Here is a 22,749-nt window from a genome sequence, read left to right on the forward strand (position 1 = left end):
TTTTCTTTCTTTCTTTCTTTCTTTCTTTCTTTCTTTCTTTCTTTCTTTCTTTCTTTCTCCTCCTCCTCCTCCTCCTCCTCCTCCTTCTTCTTCTTCCTCTCCTCCTCCTTCTCCTCCTCCTCCTCCTCCTCCTCCTCCTTCTTCTTCTTTTTCCTTTTTTGGCTTTAAGAGCTAGTGCCCTTCCCCAAGTCTATCAACAGTCAATTACTGAGATTCTAGAACATTAAAAAAAATCAGCTTATGCCAATTCTTTATATAAAGTGTACCATTTCCATTCACCTTTGTACACACTGTTTGTCTAATTGGGAGAGTATCCCATTTAATATTAAAGATGAGCTTTTCTTGTTAAAAAAAAAAAGGAAGGAATGAAGAATGAAAGAAGGAAGGAGGGAAGCAAAGGAAAGAATCAGATAATGCCAGGGAAGACAAGCAAAAAGAGGCTAAGGTTGGTTTGTTTCAGTGACATGGATGTCCTCACACCTGGGCAGTAACTGAAGGGCAGATGGGGGAAAAAGCTCATCTGAGCTTTTCCTTACTTGTGCTCCAAATCTTTTCTTTTTCTCCTGATGTTTGAGCAACTAATGAAACATGATTGCCAACTGCATGAAAAATTGGAGCTTGCAAACTCTTATCATTCATATTCCTGTTTCCAAATGCATCATGCATAATTCAAAATTATAGCCACTTAATGTTATTTTGTATCTAAACTATACAACTGTAAAAAAATACCTGAATGTATATGGATATGAAGTATTACGAGCTGAATGGAATACCCCATATTTTTATATAACCATCTTTTATGCCAACCGATACACACAAACTTAGAGATGCTTCTCAAAGACAGAGTGCACAACTGTGAAACATCAACATAAACCAACGAGAAAGTAAGTAAATAACCTCTTATGCCTAAATACCATCGTTTCAATTCAGCCAGGATCTAATGCTGCATTAAATTGCTGTATTGTCTGTGACTACAAACTGAAACCTGGGGCTAGCTTTGTTTTGGTAGCCTGGTCATTTGAAACTCCCAAGCAGGTTTTAGTATTTTGTATCCACAAGAGGACTTTCTCTATTGTTTTCAGTAATTTGAAACAAAGTTTAGTGATAATGGTTTGTAAATAAAAACATTTTAAAAAGTAACTAGCCATCCCAGAAATGGAGTAGAAATTGAAAGGGTTTTAGGTTACCTGGTGGATGCTAGAAACCGAATGTAAGCAGGTAAAACATCCATGGTTTCCATGTATATATGTGAACAAGTAGTATATCCCATGTTTTTATTAACGGCTACATTAACACAGTGGGAAATTGTCATTCAAAAAAATTTTTGAAAACTACTGACAATTGATGCTCTATACAGATTCATGGATACATAAGATATGTACTTAATGAAAATTAATAAGATGAAAATACCAAACTCTGTCCACTTGCCTTCTTCCATTTTATCGGCAATAAAGCAATATACATACTTCTGTGCTGTGCTGCTCAACCTCTTGTAATTAAAGAGACACTGGCAGAGAAATGTTGGTAAAGGCATTCATGCTCCCACCCCGGCCATTGCCCCTAGGAGCCATTTCTACAGCTGAAGAAATGTCCGGAGAAAATTTCTCCTATTCCTTTCCCCTTTTGCTCTTGCAAGAAAGAGGTGCCTGAAAATGATGACACATCTGAGCCACATGCCCAGCTCTTTTTATTTTTTATTTTGAGACAGAGCCTCATTATGTTGCCAAGGCTGGCCTTGAACTTGTGCTCCTCCTGCCTCAGCCTCCTGCATCACTGGAATTATAGGCATGCACCACCGGGCTCAGCTGTCTATTTTTTGTACTCTCATTTTCTTACTTTTTTGATTTAACCCTTTTATGCTAATTTAACCAAATCCACATTTCAAAAAATGTGAAGTGTTAGTAGTAGGTGTGAGTTCCATTCCACATTTTTGTTTTTTCCCCAGCACTGGGAATGGAATCCAGGAACTAGTATGAGTTCCCTTCATACATTGATTGATTAGCAATGCAACAGGGCTGAGTCGTGTGTGTGTGTGTGTGTGTGTGTGTGTGTGTGTGTGTGTGTGTCTGTGTGTGTACCCAAGGGTGCTTTATCACTGAGCTGCATCCCCAACCCCTTTTAATTTTCTAATTTCAAGACAGGGTTTCCCTATGTTCCCCAGGTTGACCTCAAACTTGTGATCCTCCTCCCTCAGCCTCCCAAGTCACAGGGATTACAGGTGTGGGCTACCACTCTTGGGTAGGTGTCTGTGTCTCTTAAACAGAAGTTATTTAATTGTTCAAATCTCATACACAGAATGCTAGAACTACAAGAGCACAGAGATCCCATGCAACCTTTTGGCTTCTGGAAGCAAGAACTGACCATATTGGAAGGGTGGAGCCGCTGGTTAGGAGGTGTGGCCTGCGTGTTGTGCTGCCTCCCTCCGTCTCCTTCCTGGCCTTATGGAGGGCTGGGATGACACAATGAAGTAGCAGAGAAGGCCTGCACTTGTGGATACTGCAGATCTGCACTGTGCAGTAGGAAGCTCCCAGTCCCTGGCAGATCTTCAAATTAAAAACATTTAAAATCAAATGAATTAAAATTCAGCTTCTTGGTTGCAGCAGCTACACTTCAAGTGCTCAATAGTCATGTCTGACAGTGGCTACTGTATTGGAGAGCATAGAGATAAAAGAACACTTTCATCATCCAGAAAGTTCTATTCATTGAATAGCCTGAGCCCCTAGATTGGGTATGATGATTGAAGAACACAAATATTTGTATACCAAACAGATTCCTAAATTTATAGAGGAGTGTATTGATCACTTTTCCACTCATGGACTCTCTATAAATCAAGGCTTCCCTATACCTGGACTGCATTTAGAATGCTTTGAGAAATCACTGTTCATTTCAAGTGTAAGCTGGGTTCTCGATTTATCTGATATCTATTTTACACTGAGGCCTGGGGTTCATCAAGAATAGATGTGTAGCCATGGACCTGTTGAATGTAGAAGAAACCTCACTGTCTTTTCCTCTGAGATTGGCCCTTGCATTTTGCTCTCTGAGATGGCTTAGGATAATAATTAAAAAATGCCAATGCCAAGTCAATTGCACATGAGCTTGCTGCATATCAACATTGGCAGTGCTGTGCAGCTAATAATGCATGTGCTTCTTGGGTCTGGCACTGAGTGGTAATTATCCCCCTACTTTCCACTTCTGATCGTGACACACACACAGGTATAAAACTGAGCTGGACCACCCGCTCAGGAGCAAAAGTGTACTGGGAAGGTGCCTCTCAGTCTCTCTCCTGGCCAAATAATGAAATCGACATAATTAAATTAATAATAAAAACTGCCTAGTTAATGTCATGTCCAATTTTTCAAACCTAGATTGTAATACAAGATCACTCCTCAGGAGGGGGTATTGAAGCTTAGAATCCAAGTCTCACAGAAAACCCAGAATTTATAAAAGCACTGAAAAATCATTTTACTGAAAGAGTAAAATAATACTTATTAATGGATTAGGCTTTCAAAAAGCCACAATAGCTACCATTTATTGAGCTTTTATCATTTGTTAAATGTTTTATGTATAATTTCATTTAGTTTTACAAAATTCTTTCCTCAGCCAGACTTGGGGGCACATGCTTGTAATCCCAGCACCCCAGCAGCTCTGCAAGCTGAGGCAGGAGGATTGCAAGTTTGAGCCCAGACTGGGCAGTTTAGCAAGACAGAGACTCAAAAAAAAAAAAAAAAAAAAAAAAAAAAGGTCTGGCTCAGTGGTACAGTGGTAGAGCGACCCTGGGTTCAATCCCCAGTACCAAAACAAACAAACAAAACCCTGAACAAATAGAAACTCTCCCCAGGCATTTACATGGGTGCATTTACAAAAATTTGGTTTATGCCAGACATGGTGGCACATGCCTGTAATCCCAGCAGCTTGGGAGGCTGAGGTAGGAGGCTCACAAATTCGAAAGCATCCTCAGCAAGGTAGCAAGGTCCTAAGCAACTTAGTGAAACCCTGTCTAAAACAAACAAACAAAACCCCCAAACAACAAAAACACAGGAGTCCTGGAGATGTGGTTCAGTGGTTGAATGCTCCTGGGTTCAATCCCTCATACAAAAAAAAAAAAAAAGTTTATTATTACATTAGGAATGCTTCTACTGAAATAAATAAATAGATATATCTTCCCAGAGAGGCCTTCCACCGCCCCAATTCAGCATCAGGTCCATTAAGTATTACTGGGCAGAGCAGCTATAGTTTTATAAACTTCCTTGACCAGGGACTAGCAATTGTTAAACACATCCTCCTCTACCATTGAACTATACCTCTTGCTTCTTTCAATGTGGAAAATAATAAGCAGGGAAAATGACTAACACTTACATACACAGCTTTAACATGCAATAGAGATTCCTCTTAATGGTTGCCCACATCAAGCAATATGACATTGCCGGTTTTCCTAGAAGCAGCCCTGAGCTTTCCTATTCTTTCTTCATCAAAACTCCCTGTTCTTAAAGAAGTAACTCTAACTTCTGCTCAGGACCAAGTCCTTGCTTTGCCACCACTGTTATATCTAAGTAACACCATGTATTGATACAGCATAGCATTGTCTCCCTTGGTCTCGCTAAATTGCTGAAGCTGACTTCAAGCTTGGGATCCCCCGTCTCCGCCTCCTGAGTGCTGACTTGGACTATAGGTGCGTACCACCAAGCCCGGCTTTGTACCTGGTTTTGAGAGTTATATTCCCTTTTTGACATATTACCTGTTAAGAGCTCTCTGGGACACTGGGGACATGCTATCTCTTTCATCTTTGTATCGTCACAGTACACAATGTGCCTTGCCCAGGCAGATGACTAATGGACATTTTTTTGAGAAATGTCTGGATAGGTTTGAGTGCAGAACATTCCAGTCATTTTTTTTTCTTTCCCCACTGCTGGAGATGGAGCCGAGGGCCTTGTACATGGTAGTTAAGCACTCTACCACTGAGCTACATGCCCAGCTCCTCATATTTGTTTTTGTGAATGTTATAAATAGCCATGTAAAAAATTAATAGAATGAAGTAAAGATGAGAAATTATTAGGTACATAGAAATTCAATTACACAGACGCTACTTTCTTAAAAGCTAGCAGAAAAAAAAGTTTTATCACCATCCCACAAAGTATAATAAATAATCAGAATATAACTGGATAATATTGTTGGATGACATGAACATCCTTTGGTAAGTACTTGAATAGCTCTCAATGAGTTAACTAAAACTAACGAAAACCTTTTCTTCAAACCATTGAACTTGGCAATAGTTAACTCATTAAGGACAATATCAGTGACATTCCTCAGGTCTTTGTTGTTTTGCTTGATAGTTTTATTCTAAATGTTTCATTAATCAGAAACAAGACCAGCTGGGTGCGGTGGCACATGCCTGTATTTCCAGAGGCTTGGGAGACTGAGGTAGGAGGATGGCAAATTCAAAGTCAGCTTCAGCCATTTAGTGAGGCCCTAAGAAACTTACTGAGACCCTGTCTCAAAATAACAAATAAAAGGGGCTGGGAAAGTGATTCAGTGGTTGAACACCCCTGGGTTCAATCCATGGTACCAAAACAAACAGCAACAATGAAACAAAACAAAACAAAACAAAAACCCAGGACCAAACAACAACAACAAAAAAATCCACAAGACTTCAAAGGGCTAACAAATGCTAGATTCCAAGGATGTAGTAGGAAATCATTGCCTAGCATAAGCACCTAAAATATGCTTCTGTCATGAAAGTCCAACATGTTTGCATCTTGTAAAGGATATCTATTTTTATACCTATATATTTTTCATGTAACATCTACTTTGCTAATTCTTAGGATAGTTTAATCAAACATTTGCTAAGTTTTTAATTATTTTGTGTAAATATAAACATTTATAAGCAAAAAGCTACATTAATAATAAAAAACAAAGCTAGGTGCAGTGGTGCACACCTGTAATCCCAGCAGCTCAGGAGTCTGAGACAGGAAGATCTCGAGTTCAAAGCCAGCCTCAGCATAAGCGAGGCTCTAAGCAACTCAGTAAGACCGTGTCTATAAATAAAATACAAAATAGGGCTGGGGATGTGGCTCAGTGGCTGAGTGCTCCTGACTTCAATCCCTAGTACCCCAAAAAATAAAAATAAAAACTAGTTGTAGTTTTAGAAAGATTGTATATAGAAAAATGGGAAAAGAACAAGTATGCAATATGCTTAGGACTTGATGTAATATATGTATGTATGTATGTGTGTAATGTATTTTGTTTATTTATTTCCAGTACTGGGATTGAACTCAGGGCCTTACAACATACTAGGTCAGAGCTCTACCACTGAGCCACAACCCCAGCCTTCCTTCTAATATGGAAAACTGCAGGAACAACTGCAGATGTTGTAGGGAAGACAGCAGCGGCTCAGAAAACCACACCCCTGGAGCCAGACGTGGTTGACACATCTTTTCCAGGAAGCATTCCTAGTAAACGTTGAAAGCGAATGAAAATGTTTATCAACGTTCTTCTACAAACTAAATAAAAAACTTAGTTGTCCAGGATAAAAAAGCAACTAGCCATTTTAATAACTCTTATGTATGCTAAATGTTTTATTTATTTATTTAGGCTCTGGGTTCAAACCCCAGGCCTTGTGTATGCTAAGTACATGTTCTACCACTGAACTACACTGCCGGCCAAATTGTTTGCCTGTATTCGCATGAAATGAAGAATAAACTGTCCAGCAATCCATCTAAATATCTAATTTCAATGTCCTCCACTGGCCTGCACACATGGATTAATAGCTACTTTATACTTTTTAGGCTATAACTAATGCAAAATTCTCAAAAGAAATTGTTTCCTAGCAGAAATGCCTGATACCATTGTGGAAAGAGATGTTATTCAGGACATTATCTATTTCATTCTTCAGTCAAGGTAACTCATCTACTTTTAGACTTACACTTCTAAAGAACGCTGCTATGATCTAAAGAGATTGGCCATAAAACTATTTGTATTGAAAACTTAGCCAACATGCCTCCAGTGAACTTCATTCATTAGCATTCTCAGTGGCAAGGTTTCCATATCTCAGTGTTCATTTTATACTTTAATTTGGTTAGTAGGTCTTTGTTTAATCATCCTATTGAAAGGAGAACAAAAGTGGTTTAGGTGACACAGTAATGCACTATATTTTATCTCTTGAAAAAAGCCCGACAAAGTCAGAATACTCTGATAGCCTCTGATTTTCTTCAGGACATTTGGAACCACACATCAGACGGAGGATAAAGATCCACACTGTACTTAACGCCAGACACCTTTGGAAGAGAAACACCTTGTTGGCTACAGAAATTCTGCTTTGCCAGTTACACCTGGCCCCAAAGGCAGATTATCGCACCAGAGGAGCAGCTCAGTTTCCTGTGTCTATTTCTTAAATAACATCACCTCCAATAAAATCACTAGTCAGGTAAGCTCTTTTCCTGTGTGCCTCTCTTTATGAAGTATGGATGCCACTCAAATGACAGTGCTCTGATAAATGAAAACAGGTCACATTTTACTCACAACGGGGAAACCTCTAACCCTCCAAAGGGAAATACTTCTCATTCCTCCGCATCTAGTTCTGTCATGTCACAGAGGCTCCTCCCATTCCTGCCGCTTGAGCCTTTCTCCCTCAAAAGTCAAACCCGTTTTTACTAATTGTTCCGGCTTCCTACAGTTTTTCCCATGATCAAGTCATGCACCCTAGTTTATTCCTGTCCTCTCTCAGCCAATACAGGCCTTTTCTTTTCCTGTTTTGTTGGACTTTATTTAAGGAAAGTAAAGCAATCTCCGTTCTCACTGTAATGTTTGTGATGTATAAGTTGCTCTCTTTTTCTTCTTTATTCCTTTCTGGAGATCAACTATGACCGACTTTCTAACTTTTCTTTGTAACACAGATGTTTTATTTTCTAATCCACATTTCTTTTTGTCAGTTTCTTGAACTTCCTTTGGTTGGTGTCACAAACAGCCATCCAGTAGAGACTGAGACCACCAGTTCATTTCACACAGGCCACTGAACAGTCATAAGATGGTGACAACTTTTGGTCTCTAGTGACCTGGACTGGATTCGACTCACTGACCTAGAGGTGAAAGGCTCTGTATTCCATTACTAATCCCTTGAGCCATCCAGCCCCCTGAAAATGATTCTTTGGTTTTATTATTGCAAAGACCATTTATAAAATCATGAACTGGATTTAGGAAAGCAACCATGAAATAGCAAGGGACAACAAACTGATTGAAATTCCTTAAATGTAGTGCGGGCTGAAGTCTCTCAGACAGTAGGATTGGGGGAAAAGTTCTATCTAGGCACCTCCGTTATTATTTCAGTAGCATGACCTGCTCACTTAAACGTGGCAACTTTAGACCCACTGACCATGCCTCAAGGAACTAAATCCTAAATAAAGAAAATGGAAAAGCAAACTATGAAATAGCCAATAATCTTTATTTTGCACTTCCCCTACCCCTCATCCTTCTCCAAAAAGCACTAATGGGTATATTTGTGCATGTGAAAATACTGTATAAAGTATTTAGAATGATCTCAAATTAATAAAACAAAAAACACATATCTCAACATAGATGCTTTGTTGTTTTTAAGGGATAGAAAAATTCTGGCCTCTAGAACAAGGAGGGTAATGATATCCTGCACTCTTAAAAGGTCTACTCCATTTCCACTGATTTGCAGTTTAACATTCATGGCAGAAAAACCACATTTCTGTAATCACATAATGTTTTAAAATATGACTAATTCACACATTAATATCAATTGATTTGGCAATAAAAAATCACATTTTCTATTAATATATTTGTATTAGGTTCAAAGCCCATATCTAATATTCAAGATATCCATTACACGGGCCCAAATTGGGATTATTTCAAAATCAAGTCCATATTTATTTCAAAGTTGCTAAAATATGCTAATAAAGTTAAATTTGATGTTTTTACATTAAAAATAAAATATTTGGTTTACCTTTCAGATATCTATAACATATAATAAATAGTGGGCAGTATAGTAATATAATAAAGTTTTGTGATACCCTGAAATTTGATGATTTCTTTTAAAAAAAAATTCATAATATACTTCATTTCAGCCTTAAAACACAATATCAATGAACAAATTTGTAGAAATAAAACAATATAAACACAAAATGCTACAGTATGTTTTTTTTTTTTTTTTTTTTTACTTTCATGGAACCTACATGTCCTTTTAATATCAAAGAAATTTACAAAAACAAAACAGGTAACAAACAAAACAATTTCAAATCATAATCATAAACTCTAGATTTAAATTGCTTTGTTTTCCTTCCAACTGCTAGGGTCCTTTTCCCCCCACAATGTTTTGGGCACTGCACGGGTCCATTCAGCTCAAGGTAAATTACTCTGAACTATGGCTCTTTTTCTCTAGTCTCTTTGCTTATTTATATACAGCAGTAATTACAGACATGGCTGAAATCACAGTGGATTTCAGAGAAAGCCAGAATTAAACACGATAAAAATTTAAAAAATAACTACTTCATAAATATTTATTATTTACATTAAGGGAAATTTTTTAGTATGAAGAGTTTTTATACAAGTTGGTGAAATGTACAAGCAGTGAGAAGTGACTCCGGCAGTTTAAAGGGCAAAATTAGAATGCAACAGAGATATAAAATACGTTAAACAAAAATAATTTGCGCAGAAGCAAACAGGACATGATAGAAACCTTTTTCTTAAAAAATATAAGGTATTTCACAAAAGCCTGAACATTTTACATGTTAGTACTAAAAATGGGGTTGGGGGAAGCTTCATATATTCTCATCACAAAAATATTTACCAGTACTCCAACTGGAGTTTTCTTTTATGTTATTATGATTATCTTACTATAGAGGGAGAGAAGTTGAAAACTGTATACAGACTAATGATATCATCCTTAAATTACAGTCAAGGCAATTTACACATTATCTTCTCATCTAATACCTTAATGAAAAGGCCCTGGAGAGAATAAAGGAAATCAAAAGGGAAGATGTATGGTCTTTTTATTAATAATACTTGTCACTGGTAATAGAAAAATGGAGGTGGCAGCCCTGAGGCCACGCTTCTACTGTAGAGTTCTTCCTGCCACACCACCACCGAACCACAGGCCAGTGTGTTCAGAAGGGAAGATCAAGAGTGGATGGCGCGTTGCTGTCCTTAGTCTTCCCAGATTCACTGTCTACGGAGACTGGGGCACGTGATGCGGAACTGCGCCAGCTCCCCTCCAGAGATGCCAGGGACAAAGCCTGAGCTGACACTGCTTGGTCCAGTCCACGTGGAGAGGTCAGTGTGCTCGGTGCTTCCTCTTCTTGTGCTTTTTGTCCTTCTTCTTGTTGGCACACTTGGGGCAGAACCACTGCATTTCTTCTGGTGGTGCAGCCATTATTCCCACACAGGGCCTGATGTTAAAGACACATCCAAAGAAACAAGTTTTATATATGCTTATTCTTTTTCTTTCAACGTTTTATAATAATTCTTTAAATCTATGAAATATTTACCAGAAATCAAAGTCAAATGGCTTGAATTTATGCAGCACTATTGTTGGGCACTTGATTATACTTTATAGTGCCTCTTTTATAGGCCCCAATGGAGGGCTTAATTAGTTTGTTCATTCTTTCAGCCAGGACTAGTGTAATTCTTCTGAGCAGTGGCTTTGTTTTTATTTTATAGATATCATATATCATAACTGAACAGACATCTTTTAAAATCTGATACCTTAAAGATTAATTAAGAAGATTGTAAATATTTTGGTCACATTTCTTCAGTTTTGAGGAACTACTGAAGAGGTTTAAAAAACACACAAGCTGTCTTTATTTCTCCAGTTTGTACCAAGTTTACTAAGGGGTCACCTTTTAATGGGATTTTTCAGGTACCGTAGCTCTTACAGAACATTAGTGGAGAGGAAGGAAAGGGAAACACCATGTCTCCTTACATTTTATTTTTTATTTTTCATTTTTTTTGTGGTACTGAGGATTGAACACAGAATCTTGTACACTGAACCATATGCCCAGCCCTTTTTATTTTGAGAAAGGATTTTACTAAATTTCTGAGGCTGGCCTGAACCTTGTGATGCTACTATAGTAGCCTCACTGGGAGTATAGGTGTGCACCCACCCACACTTGGCTTCCTCTCATTTTTTTTTCCCTCACAGCATTTGTTAATTGTTTATTCACTAAGAAAAACTACTCCTAAGCCCACATATTCATGTTTTATAGTTCAGGAGCACAAGTCAGTTACAAACTTCTAAGGAATTCACTCTAAAAAAATTCTTTATATTCCAAAAATCACTTTACACTCTGAAAAACACCAGCCCTCTTCATCTCTTCAAGATCTTCTATGGAATCATAATTTCTTAAGAAATCTGTACATACCTTCTTTCTTAGTTCAGTCACAAACTACAGAGAGCTGCAACCCTAGGGTGACCATGAAAGCTCCAATAATAGAAAACCACAGATGCTTGGCCAGAAGACCCTGCATCTGAGGTTTCATAAAAGTCATGGCAGAAGTCATAGCAGTTACTGTCCTCCACACCACTATCCTTCCTGGCTGATGGAGAAACGCATGGTGTTTCTCCTCGAATTTACTTTCACAAAAAGGACAGATAAACAAAATACCCAGAATTGAGGCTGAATAACAATAGTACTCTTGGTTTTTGAACTTCATCTCATTTTCTGTGCTCCATGATTTTACTTTAAGTACTGCTCTGAGGGTGGCCTGAAGGCACTAAGCTACTCTGCAAAACACTTCTTCTCAGGAGTGTCCTGTGCTGTCCTGACTAAACAGCAGCCACCAAGTGTGGCTGGAGGTGCTCTGAGACACTCACCAGTGGTACCAGTCGTCACAGTCATCACAGCCGATCATCGGACTCCCATCGTCAGGTTTGTTACACCCAGGACAGATCCAGATCTGATTGCCCCACTCGTCTCGGATCTGACGTTATCACAAGGGAAAGGAACAAAGACAGGGAGTGGGGAAGAAGAACCGAAAAGAGACCAGATAAGAATTATGACATTATCCTTGTAAGCCTAATAAGCTGACAAATTAAGCTAAAAAATATCACAGATTAGCACTTTCCAAAGCCATGATCATGATCATCAGTGTTCTGGAATTGTGTGAAAAAGAAAATAGCTAAGTGATCAATGATAAGACATTTCTAATGAATATCCTAAACTCTGTTTTATGAGTCATAAAGAAACAAAAGTATTTATATAGTATCTATGAGCATATGACCTGTAATCTTCATCTGAAAAAAAACCCTTTACCACAAATTTTTAACAATTAGGGTCTTTATGGCAGTAACAATATTTTTGAACCTATAGAGCTCAACTGTGTGTAGTTTCCCCAATCACATTCCTAGGCATGGGATTAATATATACGGCCCATGTGCAGGTGTCCCCTTATTACTCATTAGCCAAACCCTTCCCCTGAACTAGATGATAAGATCAAGGATATAAAAGAGTGGTTACTAAGTAACTTTCCATTCCCTTTATGGCATTTTTAGAAAAGTACAATCAACTAAAGGGCAAATGAAATAAGGGGCTCAGGAGGCCAAAAAGCTACACATTTAAACATGATTTTGCTATACATACTGAAGGTCCTAATTTACTTTATTAATTTAGCATTCTAAATAGGAAGCGTCCCTAATTTTACTACTTCCTCAAATTTCACATTATCAAAATGAATCTGGGGAAAATACTTCTACAATATGGGCATAAAGGCAATAAGTAAAATCTAAATCTTAAAATCCTGTATTTATTTATTTATTGTGCTGGGGATTGAACCCAGGGGCACCTAATCACCAAGCCATATCTTCATCCCATTTTTTAATTTTTAATTTTGAGACAGGGTCTCTTTAAGTTGCTTAGGGCCTCGCTAAATTGCTGAGACTTGCCTTGAATTTGGGATCCTCCTGCCTCAACCTGCTGAGTCACCAGAATTACAGGACTGTGACATTGCACCCAGCTAAATTCAACTATTTTTTTTTTAAATCTCTATAAAGCCAATTACACTGATATAAAAACTTCCTAAAGAAACTTGTAAGTAGCTCTGACCTAGCCCTCTTTTATTTCAGGGGAAACTATCAGGGAGAGAATCCACAGACACCTTACACCAGCTCTCCAGTGGCTGACACTGCTCTAGCATCCTAGGCCCTCAAGCTCTCGTGCATGGCCAGTCCTGCTGTTGATTGGCCTTTCTTGCAATCATCAAGCTGAGACTGTGCTACATGAGAAATTTAGCATAGCATCCATAATTACATCTACTACTTCACAGTTTACTAAGTTCTTTCAAATGTATACTACTACTTTGTTTAATCGTTGTAAAACAAGCTTTGGATAAGTTAAGAATGAAAAAACCAAAACTATCGGAATTTAGGTAACATCTCTAACATCATACTATTAGGCAGTAACAAAATCAGCCTTTTTGCCCTAATCACACATTCTGTCCTCTGTCTACAAAGTGTCTCTATAGGAGTTAGAAGGCTTTTGAACCACACTATCTATTCCAATCAGACCCATCTCCACAGAGTAGCTCAAACATCCACTATAAACAAATGGAGGTTGAGGATATCAAGTATAAAATCTTTCCCAATCAATACACGTGGAGTGATGTTGCCTTGATTAAATACCTATAGCAATTGGTCCTTGAATTACTTAATCTGATGATCACAAATTTTTTATATCACGTCTTGAATTGGCAATACTTACATAAATTTTTCATACTGTATTCTCTCTGAATATAGTTAATATTTTCTTTTTTATATTTCTTTGTTTCATTGTAGAGTTTCAAATATTTAATGATTTGCTGAAATTACCTTAACTCCTTGAAGCATGTAATGTTTCATGGTTCATAGCAAGAGATGCTATGAGTCCCCCGACCACTTCCCACAATGCCATCCATCATTAGGCTATGCATCCCAGCCTCCATAGCTGGAGCCATACAATGTCAATGCTTCAATGCATCAAAAACATTTATTGTGTGTGTGTGTGTACTCTACAGTGCCCACAAAACTTATCTTATTTCCATTTTTTAACTTCTCTCTCTTTTTTTTTTTTTTTGGTGGTACTGGATTGAACCTAGGGACAAGTGAGGCAGGCAATTGACCTCTGAGCTACATCTCTAGTTCTAAGAATTTAACTCCATAAATACTTTATTACTAGATTGGATTAAGGGTTTGAATAAAATCTGATACTGTTAAGTATGGGGAAAACACCTAAAAAGAATCCTGGGACAATGTGGATTCATTCAACATGGTGGGTTTTACATCTAAAGCTTCCTGGATACTCAGGAAGCTCTGTGACTTAAAAAGTTCATTTCCATTTAATATTCTGGATCTTGCCAATAAAATATAATTAGTGCTGTAACTCAGAAATACCAGCTGGCTCATGAAATCTATGTATATTAGATAAATTATATTCTTAAGTGAATAATTTCATTGTTTGATCAAGAAATTCAACATGGAATTTAAATTTCATTATTCATCTATATAATTTCCACATTGAGATTACTGTATATAGGAATATGGTCATATTCCAAAATAATACAAAGGAATGAAAAACAATACTTTGAAATTATTCATGGAGACTGAATATCCAAACATAATGCTTTTTAACCAAAAGCTCAAAAATGCAATGAAAATACTTTTCTGGTCCTGAAGAGTTGCCTCCAAGATTCAATGATGACACATACACATCACTCATGACAGGTTCTCAAGTAATGCTCTCTTCACTACTATAAAAATGAAGTACACATACATACCACATAGGTGCTGACCGTCTCAGTCACCACACTTCGCACAGGGGCTTTGGAGCTTCCTGCTCCAGAGATGGCAGGGGATGGAGATGGCATCAGAGCTGGGCACACTGTGGCTTGGGCGAGGAGTGGCAATGGTAGGGGCGTAGGGCTCACATGCACAGGTACAGGGGCTGGGGTTGGTGGTGGGGTTTTAGGTCTATTCAGAGAAGGGGCTGGCTTAGCCTCGGGGGCTGGAACCACTTTGCTGATGACACTGTTGACAAAAGAGAAAATAAAAAATCAAAATGGGATAATTAAATCAAACCACATATTTAAAAAAAATTATCATAAAGTAACTTTCTTCCTTTAGTAGCAAAATATGTTTTTTAGGAGTCCAGAGACAGTTAAAAAACTCAGATTTCAAGGCCTTTATCAGTTTACCTCAACTTGTTCGGACTGATTTTTATCTTCCTAAATTGCCCCCCAATGGTTCATTATTTAGGTTTTTTTTTTTTTTTGTACACAATACACATGGCTTTTTCATCGAAATATAATGGGTGGATTGTTGTTTCCTGTGGCTGAACCATACACTCTCTGTTGGCTTCAGGTTTGGCAATGTAACCCTTGTGGTCAGTGAAGGCAACTGTGAGTGACATGACTCTTTGAGAACCTTCCTGACCTTAAGTTTGTTTCAGATGAGTCTCCCTCTGTCCTCCTGTAGTCACTCCTCCTCAGGTGTGTTTTTAAATTTTTGTTTTTTGTAATTCTGCCTTTGTAGATATCCAGAAATAATTCACAGTGTTATATTTGATGTGTTTTAAGGTATATGGAAACAGCACTTCACTATATTTATCCTTTGGTAACCAGTTTTTCCCACTTAGTTTTTAATATTTTTTAGTTGTAGATGGACACAATATATTTATTTTTATGTGGTGCTGAGGATTGAACCCAGTGCCTCACATGTGCGAGGTAGGTGCTCTACCACTGAGCTACAGCCCCAGCCCTCCCACTTAAGTTTTTTAATTTTAATTTTTTGCAATTCTGGGGAATCAAACCCAGGGATGCTCTATCAAGCCCTTTTTAAATTTTGAGACAGGGCCTTGTTAAGTTGCTCAGGCTGGTCTTCAACTTGTGATCTTCTTGCCTCAGCCTCCTGAGCAGCTGGGATTGTAGGCATGCACCTTCACACCTAGCTCCCACTTACTCATGTCTCTTAATTAATCCATGTTGATATACATAGATCTATATGATTTATTTATTTAAATTACTATATAATATTCCATGGTATGAAAAAGCTGACTTTTTTTTTTGGTCTACCATCCTACTAAAGGTAGAACATATTCACTTGTAAATGTTACATGTTAGCTTGTAATTATGCTTAAGAATTTTCCTAAGCTTTACCTCAAGAAATAAAGTTGCTGGGCCACAAACTGCCACTCCTTACCATCACCAAGCTGCTTTCTAAAATGACTGTAACACTGGGTGCAGTGGCGCATGCCTGTAATTCAAGTAACTCTGGAGGCTGAGGCAGGAGGATCACAAATTTGAGGCTAGTCTCAGTGACTCAGCAAGGCCCTAAGCAACTTACTGAGACCTTGTCTTAAAATAAAAAATAAAATGGGCTGGGAATATGGCTCAGTAGTAAAGTGCTCCCGGGTTCAATCCCTAGTACCACCACACAAAACAACACAAAACAGGAATAACTATATGTAGCTCAGTGGCAAAGCACCTGCTTAGCATGTGTAAGGCCCTGGGTTTCATCCCTCAGCACCACAAAAATAGTCAAATAGTCAAACAAACAAAGCCACTGCACTAATCTCTCACTGTTTTTCCACACTTAAGATATAGTGTTCCCCAAAAGTTCAGGTGTGAGATGATCCAGGTATGTTCAGAGGTGAAATAATTAGGTTATAAGAGCTGTAACTTGAGTTGGATTAAGCCACTGATAATGGATTAACTGGGTGGTAACTGTAGGCAGACAGGGTGTGGTTGGAGGAAGCAGGCCACTGGGGGTGTGCCTTTATTTTGTTCCTGGTGAGTGGAGCTTTCTCTCTGCTTCCTGTCATGTCCTGGCTTTCTTCTGCCACATCCTTCTGCCATGATATGGGCCTTATCTTGGGCCCAGAGCTATGAAGTCAGCCAACCATGGACCGAACCTCTGAAACTGTGAGTCAAAATAAACTTTTCCTCTCTGCTAACTAAAACAACTTCCAAGGCCCTCCCTGCTTTTTTTTTTTTTTTTTCAAAGTGAAAATAAACAGTTGCCTCAGAGGGATGTAGAGAGAATTTCAATATAGGTAAAGACTTCAAATATTAAATCATTCCAGTAAGTCCACCATTATTTAAGTAAATAACCAATTACTAGAGCTGGAGGTGCAGCTCAGTGGTAGAGCATGTGACTGGCATGCTTGAGGCTCTGTGTTTAATCCTTAACATCCAAATAATACCACCACCAACAAAACCCTCAATTATTGCTGTCTAATTGCTTCCTGCTTATTTCCTACAGGTATGATTACCTTCCTAATTTGGATGGGGCTAAGGCTAAGATAACTTAACAGGTCTGTTTTGCAGGAGACACTTGATAAATGCATAATATAATTAATAGTGAATATTTACTGAGCATTTACTATGTGCCCAGATTCTCTAACCACCAGAAAGCCAATTCTGGGCTAGGCACTGTGCTAAATGTTTACTTGCTTTACCTCATTTGATACTCATGATAAATAAGGTAAGCTATTATTCTTTTTGTGCATATGAGAAACAAAGGCAGAGAGAGTAAATAAATTTATATAGATTACTATGTGAAAAGGCAGGATTTAAACTAGGTTGTCTGACCTTAACAGGTATCCTACACTGCCTCTCAGTGCTTGCTAATAAGGTTTGCCTTACATACAAAATAGGAATGCAAAGTTATTGCTATGCATTTATGTCTAGAGGGGAGGAATTCTCTAAAATTCTAAAACATACTATTTCTGAATGCTGTTATCCATAATAGTTTAATACATGGATTCTGGAATCAAAACTAAAGGGAAAAGCAAGAACCCAGAGAGATCAGAAGAGATGTTTCTGTCCTGAGGGAATTTACACATTAGGCAAATATAATTTTTGTTTTGATAAAGAAGATATATCAAAGCCCAGGACCTGTAAAAAGTAGAAAGTCTACCAGAAATCTTTATTCGTATTAAGGGTGTCCAAAGGGCTATGAAACAAGGTAAGAATGAATCAGAATGTAATGTACACCTCTCATGTTCTAGGATATTATATTTAAAGTAATCTGGATTTATAATGCATAAAAGTACCCAGCACCAATCATCCTGAAAGGAATTTGGTTAAAATATAGGCCTCATATTATTAATACAGGTAAATATTTAAGAAAAAAAGCAATACATAAATAAAGAAAATCAGACACATATGGATGTGAGGAAACATCAGGGAGAACAAGGAGACATAACAGCCAGTAAACAGAGACTTATATACAGACCACAGTTAATAGAATTAACAATTTTAAAATAACTCTGCTTAAATGTTAAGAAAAAAAAGTCAAAGCTTGAAAACATCTGCAGGTGGCAGAAAGTTATGATGAGTGACCCAGCAAATTTGAAAAGGCCCACACAGGCTTAGGAATGAAAAACTACAGTAACAGATTTAAAACTCATTTGGTAGATTTAAAAGTAGATTAGAAATAAAAACAGAATTATAAACTGAGTAGTAGAACACAAGAAACTTTCTAGAGTATAACCTGGAGAAGCAAAGATAATACAACAGAAAGATCTAATTAATACATGTTTGATCACACCTCTGCAGGAAAAATGGGGCAGAGACAAATGTTAACAAAGAATATCTAAAACTTTTACAGAACTGATGAAAGATACTAATCTGCAGATTTAAGAAGCTCAACAAACCCCAGACAAGATAAATAAAATAAAACCTATATAAAGGCATAACAAAACAAAGCTATAAAACTTTACTGACCAGAAAAATCTGAATAGTGGTCAAAGCGGGATAAAAATTACTGTGAAAGAACAAACACATGATAGGTAACTTCTCAACCAGCCATAATGAAATCTATTAGACAGTGGAATAAAATCTTCAATGTGCTAAAGAAAAATAAGTTGTCTTTGAAAACATATTTCAGAAACAAGGGGGTGGAAGCTAAGGACTTGCCACCTGAAGTCCCTTACTAAAAGAACACAAAGGAGAAATCCTAAGTATTTTGGCCCTAAAGTCTCTTTACATTCTTCAAAATTAAGAAGCTTTTAAAATGTGCACTGTACTTTTCAATATTTGCCATATTAAACATTATAAAGAAATTTAAAAATATTTCTTTAATAATTCATCTAAAAATAACAGTGTTGGGATGTAATTCACTGAAAGTGCTTGCCTCATGTGTGTGAGGCCCTGGTTTTGATCCCCAGGATTGCAACAACAACAAATGAGACAGATAAAAGTAACAAAAATGAACCATTACACATTATCAGATAACATCTTATTTTTGTTATGTATGAAAATGATTATATTTTCAAGGAGAAAAAATTTTGTGAAGACTGGCAATATTGTATATTTTTGCAAATATTCTTTAGTGCATGCATATATAAATGGAAAAAGGAGGAGTATTTTAAAATCCTTTTTAGATAATAGCGTAAATTCATCTCTGATACCTCACTAAAAAGCAACAAGTGGTAGTATTTTTAAAATTAATTGCAATTTGAAATCACATAACAAGCTTCTCCTATTCAGTTACACTAAAATTCATTCATCTGTCTAGCAATTTGAGATGGGGTCTCCCCAGATGTCCAGGTTGGACTTGAACTCCTGAGCTGAAGTGATCCTCCCCTCTCACAAGACTACAAGCATGATCCACCATACCCAGTTTTGCCTACTACTATGGATATATCATTTAAAAAAATTTGTTGATGAACCTTTTTTATTTATTTATATGCAGTGCTGAGAATTGAACCCAGTGCCTCACACATGACAGGCAAGTGCTCTACCACTGAGCTGCGACTCCAGCCCACCACTTTGGATATATCATTTGCCTACTAATAATTATATAACAACAAAAAGAGATACAAGGGAGACAACAGGATTGATATATACATACACACACACACACACACACACACTCAATTACTGCATTTTAATGATACAGAATAAAGGCATATTTGTACATGCAAATAATATACTTTCATCATATCCATGCTCATTTCCCATTTTGTTTCGACTTTACTATTTGTTAGCTATTACGCTGGATAAGGTGATCTCTCATATATATATATATATATATATAATTAGGGGGAAAACCCTCAAATTACATTCTCAAAAGACAAAAATCCTGAACTCAGGGGCACTCGATCACTGAGCCACATCCCCAACCTTATTTTGTATTTTATTTAGAGACAGGGTCTCACCGAGTTGCTTAGTGCCTTGCTTTTGCTGAGGCTGGCTTTGAACTCATGATCCTCCTGGCTTAGCCTCCTAAGCCACTGAGATTACAGGTGTGTGCTACCATACCTGGCAAAAATGTATAAGCGCTTGACCAAAAATTCTACTTATAGAAATTTATCCTGAGGAAATACTTAGATAATTATGAAAAGATACAGGATAAACAGTAACATTTGTAACTCGTATTACTGCAAAATAATAATAATAAATTAAAATGACTGTAATCTAAAAAACCCTTAAACAGAGTATTGGGTAAATACTATGTCCAAAATGGCATCTTGTTATTTGAAGTGGTGACACACGCACACACACAAAGACACACAAAGAAAACATACACACATGCATGCACATACATACATATGCATATGTATGTGTGATATGTTAATCCCAAAAAAGAGTTGTGGATAATAGGTATAATAGAATATAAGTTTTATAAGAAAAAAAAAAGGAAACAAGAATGAGCATAAAATCCCTAAGCTAAATAAAATGGCTGTACAATTCAGTATACCTAAATTGATGGCATCCTCATTAATAGCAATCAAAAACAAAAGGGTCAAGGGAGGGACAGAGAAAGAGAATACATGTAACAATGCCATTGTTTTTACATAATTAAAATCCATTTCAGATGAAGGAAGATGGCGGCGAAGGGAGTGCATCACCCCAGTGCGCCGCGTCACTGTGCGGGAGAAAGACGAGGTGAAACAGCTGAAGGCTATCTTGTTGGGAATTTCTAGTGAAATTGAGGTGCTCCAGAATCTAGTGGACGGATTTCCATCGCGCCAGTTTGGCTGCGGGGGCTCGGTCGCGGGCGATTTCTCCGCACGGAGGGTCGCATTGCCTGATCTGCGGACCGCCCCGCAGCTGGAGTCTGCGGCGCGCGCTGGGAAGCGGCGAGGTGCCAGAGCGGGAGTGCAGCGATGCGGATTCTGGGGGCTCCTGCCAGTGGTGCAATGGCCGTGCTTAGTGCTGAGTTCCGGCTTTGAGACAGAGGAGAGAAGCGGTCCAGTTCGATTCTCGACACCGGTCGGACCACGGAGGAGGACAGCAGCCGCCATCTTAGAGAGCTGATGTAATCATCCCTGTTTTCTACTGATCTCAGCTCATTCAGCTATGGAACAGGTGATTTCAGGCTGGTATTTGCCTGCGTCTCGCAGACAGATCGCTCAGGCTCGGGGCTGGAGAACCTGTGGAGAATACTCCTTGGGGCTCGCTCCTGGCAAGGCGTGCGCCGGGCTCTGAGCGGCCGGATTCTGGTTCCCCGGGCTGCTTTGGCCCAGGGCTGGGGAACCTGCGGAGACTGCGTGTTGAGGCCAGCTCCAAGCGGAGCGTGCGCTGAGCTCGGGGCGGCTGGGCCCTGACTCTCGAAACAGTTTTGGCCCGGGGCTGGGGAACCCGCGGGGGTCGCTCCTTGGAGCCTGCTCCTAGCGGAGCGTGGCTGGGATCGGAGAGGCCGGGTTCTGGCTCCCGAAGCTGCTTTGGCCCAGGAGTGGGGAAACTGCGGTGACTGCTCCTCGGTTTGGGTCCTGCTGGGTGCTGTGGGGGTCAGGGGGGCAGAGTGGAGCTGCCGCCTGCGCCCAGAGCAGGCCAAGTGACACGCCGGCGTGGTATCACGTCACCCCAACTGCAGCTGGGGCCGAAGAGAGTAGCCGCCCACGCCTAGAACAGGACCAGCGACCCAACGGCGCGGTAGCCAAGTCACCCCATTTGGAGTAGGGGCTGTGCAGAGCCGCCGTCTGAGCCTGCAAGGTAGGCAGACCTGCGACCCACTGGCAGGACAGGCCTGGTAGCCTGCCAGCGTGGTGGACAAGTAGCACCTAGGCAGTCACGTCACACTGGTTGGAGTGGGGGTGGAGCAGAGCCAACGCCCGTGTCCGGAAAAGGCTCAGCGACCCATTGGAGAGGCAGTCAGGTACCCCCACTGGGAGTGGGGGCTGAGCAGAACTGCCGCCCGAGCCTGCAAGGTAGGCAGACCTGCGACCCACCGGCGGAACAGGCCTAGAGGCCTACCAGCGTGGTAGACACGTCACACCAATTGGAGTAGGGGCCGAGCAGAGCCACCGCCCACATCCGGATCAGGACCAACGACCCGAGGGCGTGGTAGTTACGTCACCACAATTGGAGTGGGGGCAGAGCAGAGCCGCCACCCGCGCCCGCAGGGTGGGCAGACCTGCGACCGACGTGCGACCGACCTGAGACTGACCATCGTGGTAGACAGATCACCCTAATTAGAGGAGAAGCACAGCTACTACCCGCCCTGCAAGGGAGATTTCCCAACTATACAAGAGCAATATAAATAAATAGTGGGAAAATTTCAAAAACACAACAGTTTCACCAGGCAGAAAGAAACGCGAGCAGTATGAAAAGACAAGGAAAGAAAGGACCATAAGCAATGCAGGTCAACTCAACTTTAGAAGAGGTAATAGCTGCAAAAGATGGAATGTCAGATAAAGAGTTCAGGATATACATGCTTCAGATGATCTGGAGTCTCAAGGAAGACATGAGACAGCAAAATCAGAGAATGAAAGATCACTTTGACAAGGAACTACATAAACAAATCCAGGAAGTAAAAGATCA

At 39.2% G+C, this 22,749-nt stretch overlaps 1 protein-coding gene across 2 annotated transcripts in view; it reads right to left on the bottom strand.

Moving 5' to 3' along the window:
* Positions 1–9,150: 9,150 nt before the first annotated feature.
* The window catches only part of TAF3 (TATA-box binding protein associated factor 3), a 174,865-nt gene continuing 161,266 nt past the window's right edge, over positions 9,151–22,749 (bottom strand). For both annotated transcript variants that reach the window (XM_081300484.1, XM_081300485.1), the window contains 3 exons: positions 14,758–15,007; positions 11,825–11,931; positions 9,151–10,400 (listed from right to left, as the gene is read on the bottom strand). In XM_081300484.1, coding sequence (XP_081156610.1) covers positions 10,286–10,400; positions 11,825–11,931; positions 14,758–15,007 — 472 coding nt within the window. In that variant the 3' untranslated portion in view covers positions 9,151–10,285. The remainder of the gene's footprint in view (positions 10,401–11,824; positions 11,932–14,757; positions 15,008–22,749) is intronic.

The sequence above is a fragment of the Spermophilus citellus genome (genome assembly GCF_964194105.1).
Source record: "Spermophilus citellus genome assembly, chromosome: 6".
NCBI classification, from domain to species: domain Eukaryota; kingdom Metazoa; phylum Chordata; class Mammalia; order Rodentia; family Sciuridae; genus Spermophilus; species Spermophilus citellus.